The 8,768-nt window shown below is 50.6% G+C and overlaps 1 protein-coding gene across 2 annotated transcripts; it reads left to right on the forward strand.

Annotated features, from left to right (window-relative positions):
• The first annotated feature begins 684 nt into the window (after positions 1-684).
• On the forward strand, positions 685-7,913 carry LOC109741195 (probable beta-D-xylosidase 7). 2 transcript variants are annotated; one of them, XM_020300265.4, is made up of 6 exons: positions 685-1,153; positions 4,885-5,184; positions 5,375-5,544; positions 5,684-5,781; positions 6,306-7,070; positions 7,154-7,913. In XM_020300265.4, exons 1-6 carry the CDS (start codon positions 752-754, stop codon positions 7,741-7,743), a joined length of 2,325 nt encoding a protein of 774 aa, XP_020155854.1. In that variant the 5' UTR covers positions 685-751; the 3' UTR covers positions 7,744-7,913. The 2 variants fall into 2 exon arrangements, with proteins under 2 accessions (XP_020155854.1, XP_020155855.1); XM_020300266.4 differs by lacking the exon at positions 685-1,153 and adding an exon at positions 4,077-4,513.
• The last annotated feature ends 855 nt before the right edge of the window (positions 7,914-8,768 follow it).

An 8,768-nucleotide genomic window follows, 5' to 3' on the forward strand; every position in this document is an offset into this window, starting at 1 on the left:
ACACATACGTGTATTACTCATTAGCAACTACCCCATGCATTGCAGCGGGAATTCAATATATTTTCATGATAATTGATTATTTGACCATGATATTTGGAAAAACAATATGAAAACTAGTACCTCCATTCTGGTTTGTTGGTCCCTTTCATATTTTGTGTCAAACTTTGACCATAGATTTAACTAACAAAATGTTAATACACGCCACAAAAAATTATATGATTAGATTCGTATTTGAACATAGTTTTTAATGGTATAATTTTTTATGAAATGCATTAACACTAGTTAAATCTACGGTGAAAATTTGACACCTAATACGAAGGGGACCAATAACCAAGACGAAGGTAGTAAAGCTAAGAACATGTATAATTTCTTGTACTCCCTCCGTTCCTAAATGTTAGTCTTTCTAGAGATTTCAATATCACTCATTTTGTATTTCATTATTGACGAGGTGGAATATTTTTAATGCACGTTTGCATGTTGAGGCGTATCTTTTGCGTGCATGGTTGTATGATGAGATGTCATATATGCATTTTGAGAGAAATATGGGAAAAATTATTAAAACCAAATAGTACTCGTACAAGCCAAGCCAATCATACTTCACTTCCGTGAGCCCATACTGCATGCGGCATGTGCCGCGCGCCCTTCGCTTCATATATACATACCCCGACACGGCCAAGCCAGCCAGCAAGCCAGCCCACCTCACTCTTGCAAGTGAGTGACACTTGTGACAGTTTGCACGCGCGCTAGAGCCATGGGACGTCGCACTCACGTCGTCCTCGCCGCCGCGGCGCCAGCGCTGCTGCTCGTCCTCCTCCGGCTGCACATGGCCGTGGCCGCCGACCCGCCCTTCTCCTGCGGCGCGCCGTCGAGCGCCGCGTTCTGCGACCGGAGGCTGCCGATCGAGCAGCGGGCGGGGGACCTGGTGTCGAAGCTCACGCTCGAGGAGAAGATCTCGCAGCTGGGCGACGAGTCCCCGGCCGTGGACCGGCTGGGCGTGCCGGCGTACAAGTGGTGGTCGGAGGCGCTGCACGGCGTCGCCAATGCCGGCCGCGGCGTCCACCTGGACGGCCCGCTCCGCGCCGCCACCAGCTTCCCTCAGGTCATCCTCACCGCCGCGTCCTTCAACCCGCATCTCTGGTACCGCATCGGCCAGGTACGTACACACGCTCGTCCAGTTCTTACTGCTTCATTATGGTTCATTTACGACTGAGCATTGTAGAGTACTCTCGGCCATTCATTAGAATGTCTAGAGGGGCTTAACATTCAAAGGATTTAATATCATCAGAAAAACAGAGGAACATGGAGATTTTTTTTTTGAGGGATGAGGAACATGGCGATAACAAAGCCGATGATCAAAGAACGCGACTGCGGGTTTCTGCCAAAAAAAAAAAAACTACTTGTGTGCCTAATTTTTTTACGGGACTTTTGGGCATAATTTTTGTTCATTGGGCCATGGGAATTAAGTATTTCGTGTAATGGGGCACGAGGTTGCCCGCAAACCGGTAAACCATCACCAACCGGGCATGTCACTTTTTGATTTTTGAGCACCTTCCTACCTACTGGTACGAACGTGGTAGGTGCATGCAGCTTTTGAGTTTTGTCAAAACTCGAAAGTGTGTGACCTGTAATTCTATGGTGGTATCCATTGTTGTCCTTCCACTGACCTTCTAGAAGAAGGAATACACAATGCACACAAACAGAACAAGTGGAAATGGTAAGCAACCTCATATGATTGGTATATCGTAAAGAAACCGAGACACTCATAGTGGTATCAATGTATCTTACCGCGGTTCCAGGAACCGAGTGGTCACATACTTTGGCCAAGATTCCACACCGGAGAGATACAAAACATCCCTTCCCCCACATCACATTTGTTAAAGGATGTCCGAATTTATGCGATTAAACCGTTGGAAAAGGTAGACAGGAATATGCTATTTGTTAAATTGGTTCGTCGATCCGGTCCTGCATCCATGGAGCATGATCATCGCGCCACAGCCAGGTCCAGCCACTCCTGTCAGAGACATCTATGTTTTTCTCTTGATGATCTAGCCTGCCAGTTTCTTTTGGCTGCCCCATGGTGTCTTTATATATGAGGCATGAGGTATATTTACACGTGTTCGATTCAAACCCCTAACCATCCACATATGCAAGTCTAATCATATGTCAATACACATATTCAACACCAATTCCAACTTATGTGCTGGTGGTGGTCATGCCCCGAGGTCACAATCGGCGCAGACCAAGGAGCACTCACAACCGGGGTCGATCTTGTCGGTGCCAGAACAATCACAAAAATGTTACTCATACCACCTCACTTGAATCTTCGTGGTGCATCTCCAAACGGTGTACATTTTTACACGGGAAGTTCTAAAGAACTTAAAGGATTTGACACAGAGTGGTATGAGCATAAAATATACGACATTTACATGCGCGTCGACAGGATCGAGTTCCGACCACCTCCGGTGGTCAATTTCCAGCGGTTGGTTGTGACTACCCTTCTGGTGGTGTCACCACATGTCCTCCCTATGTTATTAAGCCCATGATCATTGCCACTGCTTGTTGATGATGTCCCGTCCCTAACAAAAATTTATACCGTTTAACGCAATTGGGGGGGGGGGGGGGGGGACTTTTGTGTCATCCATGCACGACCAAGTGGGTGGCTTCCTTCTCCACTCCAATGGAAGCCCACATTTTCTACATAAAAGCATCGCCCGATTGCCTTCATGTAGATTATTCGCACCATGACTCAATATGTAACCTCAATTCGATGCGATTTGTTAAATTTTATGTGATTAGATCGTTCCAGAAAGTAGATATAGACAATATTTGTTAATGAGGTTCGACGGTCATGCCTACATCCCTAGGACATAACTATTTGTGCTTCTCATCATGTAGTAAATCAAAACTGTACAAACCGACAACAAGCCCGTTATCAGACATATCTCAACCATTGCATTGTGGCAAGGTCCGGCCACCCCTACCACGGGCGACCGTTTCGCTCACTTTGTGATCTTTTGTCTTGTAACAACTTCTTCGAGTCTACTTTGGATCATCCGGTTTACACGTGCTCAACTCAAAAACCCAAATCTCCTCACACTCCAATCATAACGGCAGCCCTATACACACATTCGACAACTCCATAAGATGTGCTCGTGGGGGCCACGCCCAAGATCACCATTGAGGCGCAAGAAGGAGCACTCGCCACCTTGTCGGTGCCGGAACTGTTACAAAAAATGCTGCCTACACACATGTCACCTGAATCTTTGTGGTGAATCTCCAGACGTTCTACATTTTTAAATGACTGAGATTTCTAAAGATTTTTTTAGTTCTTAATATTTCAAGATATTTGGGGCACTTAAAATGGTAAAAGAAAATTTATTTTTATTGCATATTCAGAAATATTTAACAATTAATAACTAGCATGTAATCTCAGTGTCAACAAAGAAATTAACTTCCTGCATCGAGCCGCTGTACATGTAGATAAATTAGAAAGAAAATAGTACTCCCTCTGTCCCAAAATATAAGAACGTTTTTAACACTACACTAGTGTCAAAAACATTCTTATATTATGGGACGGAGGGAGTACTAATTAATTAGCAATCCCATAATTTTGTCTGTGTTTGATGACAATTATAATTTATTTCCTTTTCCGTAGAAGTGTAGACCTACACATTTTTATTGAGCAAAACACGCATCTTTGACAGATCTCCGAAGAGAGGTAATAATAAGACTTCGAATTTTTTTTATGAGCATGTTAAAAGGGCTCAAAATATTTGACACACATGCACTCACCCAAATCTTAGTGGTGCATCTCCTAGCGGTGTACACTTCTAAATGACCAAGATTTCCAAATATTTCTGTTACTTTCAAGTATTTTCATTAAGGTTTTGCAAGATTTGACGCAGCTAAGAATAGTAAAAAAAACGTAGTATCATTTTTTTAGGGGTAAAAAACGTAGTATCATGTCGTCCTAAGAACTGAACAATTGGCTCCACCCCTACGAGCCCATGCTCCCCTGTGTCGCGCCGCGCCGCGCCCTCTGCTTCATATATAGTGCCCCTCGCCCCAGGCCATAGCCAAGCCAGCCAGCCCGCCTCACCCGCGCACTAGAGCCATGGGACGCCGAACACACGCCGTTCCGGCGGCCACGGCGGCAGCGCTGCTGCTCGCCGTCCTCCATCTTCACGCGGCCGTGGCCGCCGACCCGCCCTTCTCCTGCGGCGCGGCCTCGGCCGCGCCGTACTGCGACCGGAAGCTGCCGATCGAGCGGCGGGCGGCGGACCTGGTGTCGAAGCTGTCGTTGGAGGAGAAGATCTCGCAGCTGGGCGACGAGTCGCCGGCGGTGGCCCGGCTGGGCGTGCCGGCGTACAAGTGGTGGTCGGAGGCGCTGCACGGGGTGGCGTGGAGCAAGGGCATGCACCTGGACGGCCCGCTCCGCGCCGCCACCAGCTTCCCGCAGGTCATCCTCACCGCCGCGTCCTTCAACCCGCACCTCTGGTACCGCATCGGCCAGGTATGCACACACGAGCGCCGCCGTCTATTACCTCGTCACTCTGCTTTTGAGATCGTGTGCCGTTCATTCGCACCGTTCGACAACGATGCCGATGATCAAAGACCAGGACTCCGGCTGCGTGCCTTTAGGCCTAATTTACGCTCACAAGCCAGGGGAATTGAGTGCCCGGCTAGTCCGCAAATCGGCCGGTAAACCATCACCAACCGGGGTTGATCTTTTGAACACCTACGTAGTACTTGTAGCACGAACGTGGTAGGTGCATGCATGCTGCTTTTGAACTGAACTGAACGTAATCATAAACTGAAACAGAGTACCAAGTTGGCAAGAACAGAGCGCGCTCTGAACTGAACTTGACGGGTCTTCTGGCTCAGGTGATCGGCACGGAGGCGCGGGGGGTGTACAACAACGGGCAGGCGGAGGGGCTGACCTTCTGGGCGCCCAACATCAACGTGTTCCGGGACCCGCGGTGGGGCCGGGGCCAGGAGACCCCCGGCGAGGACCCGACCATGACGGGCAAGTACGCCGCCGTGTTCGTCCGCGGCGTGCAGGGCTACGCCATCTCCGGCGCCATCAACTCCTCCGACCTGGAGGCCTCCGCCTGCTGCAAGCACTTCACCGCCTACGACCTCGAGAACTGGAAGGGCGTCACCCGCTTCGCCTTCGACGCAAAGGTACGCATGCCGCCAATCTCTTGAATTATATCCGCCGCTCGTCCGGACGCCATTGATGACGGCATGGCAGCTTCATATCCATATCCAGATCCTACTGTCTCTCGGGCGGTCGCCGATCGTCGGGTTCTCTTTTCGGAAGTCTGAATTGACGAATGTGCATGCTATGCCAAAAAACTGTCTTGTTGGGCAGGTGACGGAGCAGGACCTGGCGGACACGTACAACCCGCCGTTCAAGAGCTGCGTGGAGGACGGCGGCGCCAGCGGCATCATGTGCTCCTACAACCGCGTCAATGGCGTGCCCACCTGCGCCGACCACAACCTCCTCTCCAAGACCGCCAGAGGCGACTGGAGCTTCAACGGGTGAGTAGCAACATTTTCTTCAGTAAGACAAGTGCCACGACAGAGGCAAAATTAAGCAGGACCGGTTACTTCAGAAAAGACTCACCGCCTCACGATTGCTTACTGACTGACGCTTGCAAGTTTCATCTCTGTTGACCAGATACATCACTTCGGACTGCGACGCCGTGGCCATCATCCACGACGTCCAGGGATACGCCAAGGCGCCAGAGGATGCGGTGGCAGATGTCCTCAAGGCCGGTACGAGTTTTCAGTTCAAATGACGATTGCTAGATATAGTACAGTTGTCAACGGTACATGTCACATGCCCTGCTACAGTTCTCAAAGATGGATGAGTCATTCCTATGGGCAGTTAGGACCTCATAATAATAATAACTTCATAAAAAGGACATCATAATAATAATTGGAACTAAAAGCGTGATTCTCGGACAAGATAATAAGGCAAATGCATAGAGTTTAGGGTAGCTCACTAACTATAGTGAGAAGTTGGTTTTATGGAGTAGCTTTCTGTTTCTTTGGAAAAAAAGAGAGTAGCTTTCTGTTGATTTGTATAGTAGCTTTCTGTTTGGAATTGTGGAGTAGCCTTTTGTGGCGTATGCTAATTTGGGTACGAATCTACAGCATGATATCATCAAAAATCCAGATGCCTTGTAAAACAAATACTACTGGATTACTAAAATATAAACTACTGGATTACTACTTTGTAAAACAAATTTACTAAGGTCATTTTTCTAAAACCATTTTGTAACCTGAAAACCTTCCAGGGATGGACGTGAACTGCGGCGGCTACATCCAGACGCACGGCGTGTCGGCGTACCAGCAGGGCAAGATCACGGGGGAGGACATCGACCGGGCGCTCCGCAACCTCTTCGCCATCAGGATGAGGCTGGGCCTCTTCAACGGCAACCCCAAGTACAACCGGTACGGCAACATCCGCGCCGACCAGGTGTGCAAGAAGGAGCACCAGGACCTGGCCCTGCAGGCGGCGCAGGACGGCATCGTGCTGCTCAAGAACGACGCCGGCGCGCTGCCCCTCTCCAAGTCCAAGGTCTCCTCCGTCGCCGTCATCGGGCCCAACGGCAACAACGCGTCGCTGCTCCTCGGCAACTACTTCGGCCCGCCGTGCATCTCCGTCACGCCGTTCCAGGCGCTGCAGGGGTACGTCAAGGACGCGACGTTCGTCCAGGGGTGCAACGCCGCCGTCTGCAACGTGTCGAACATTGGTGAGGCCGTGCATGCCGCGAGCTCGGCCGACTACGTCGTGCTGTTCATGGGGCTGGACCAGAACCAGGAAAGGGAGGAGGTGGATAGGCTGGAGCTGGGGCTCCCCGGGATGCAGGAGAGCCTTGTCAACAAGGTTGCCGACGCGGCCAAGAAGCCGGTGATCCTTGTGCTGCTTTGCGGTGGCCCGGTGGACGTGACGTTCGCCAAGAACAATCCTAAGATCGGCGCCATTGTCTGGGCTGGTTACCCTGGCCAGGCCGGTGGCATCGCCATTGCCCAGGTCCTCTTCGGCGAGCACAACCCCGGTGAGATTTTGTTTCACCCCACTCTGAGCAATTCTTGGCGGCTTTCCTAGGCTGTACTGACTGTTGGACATGACGGATCGTAGGCGGGAGGCTGCCGGTGACATGGTACCCGAAGGAGTTCACGGCGGTGCCGATGACGGACATGCGGATGCGCGCCGACCCGTCCACGGGCTACCCGGGCCGCACCTACAGGTTCTACAAGGGCAAGACCGTGTACAACTTCGGCTACGGCCTGAGCTACTCCAAGTACTCCCACCGCTTCGCGTCCGAGGGCACGAAGCCGCCGTCCATGAGCGGCATCGAGGGCCTGAAGGCGACGGCGTCGGCGGCGGGCACGGTGAGCTACGACGTGGAGGAGATGGGCGCGGAGGCGTGCGACAGGCTCCGGTTCCCGGCGGTGGTGAGGGTGCAGAACCACGGGCCCATGGACGGCAGGCACCCGGTGCTGCTGTTCCTGCGGTGGCCGAACGCGACGGACGGGCGGCCCGCGAGCCAGCTCATCGGGTTCCAGAGCGTGCACCTGAGGGCGGACGAGGCCGCGCACGTGGAGTTCGAGGTGAGCCCCTGCAAGCACTTCAGCCGGGCCGCGGAGGACGGCCGCAAGGTGATCGACCAGGGGTCGCACTTCGTCAAGGTGGGCGACGACGAGTTCGAGTTGAGCTTCATGGCCTGAGCCGGCCGGCGACGGCCGGGGTTGGATTGATCGAACGCGATAAACCTCCTGCTGCTGCTGCGGCTGCTTCAGCAGAGGAGGATTTCGATCATATATATCCATAAGTGTAATCACCTAACTTATGTGAACGAGAGAATGGTAAATTTAAAGCGACATCATCCTTTTTCTCACACTGTGCATGGCAACTGAGACATGTGCTGCAAGCTTGCGATCAACGAGCGAAAGGTACAAACGAAGCTATTATCATCTAGAAACAACAGAAATCGGTCCTTTTTACCCGAACTTGGAAACTTGATCCGCTTTTCTCCCCCAATCATCTGATTTGACGGCGGCAAGTGGAGGCGTGCAAGCCATCGTCGGCAGTAGAAATCTGGACGCGGTGGGCGGCGGACGGACAGGACGCGGGGCAGATGGACGCGGTGGGCGGCGGACGGACAGGACGCGGGGCAGATGGACGGCGAGATGCGACCGAGACAACCGGCCGTGCACGGCCATGGTTGTTCTGTGATCGAACTCACGGCAGACACATCCACAAGGGGGAAAAGGCCCGCCAGCCGCCCACGAGGAGGAACTCTTGTCCGTGCAATGTTCATTCCACGAATTCAAAAATTTGTTCGTGATATTCAAAAATTCAGAATGTATTCTCGACTTTGAAAAAATGTTTACGGATTTAAAAAAAGATTGAAGATTCAAATAAGTTCACGGAATCAAAAAATATACATGAATTTGAAAAACAATAGTGCATCTGGAGAAAGGTTCATGAATTTTAAACAATGTCAATTGACTAAATAAATGTTCCCGGTTTTTTAAAAAGTTTGAAGTTCAAAAAATTTCAGAGGTATACAAAATGTTCATGAATTTTAAAAATGATAGTACATTTAAAATAACTTCATGGATTTGAACCAATGTTATTATATTCAAATAATGCTTGTGGATTCAGAAAATGTTTGCAAATTTGAAAAATGCGCGTGCGTACAAGATATGTTCGCGTATTTGACTGTTCATGAATTCAAGTGTTCAGTGAT

Source organism: Aegilops tauschii, chromosome 6 (assembly GCF_002575655.3).
Source record: "Aegilops tauschii subsp. strangulata cultivar AL8/78 chromosome 6, Aet v6.0, whole genome shotgun sequence".
Lineage (NCBI taxonomy): Eukaryota > Viridiplantae > Streptophyta > Magnoliopsida > Poales > Poaceae > Aegilops > Aegilops tauschii.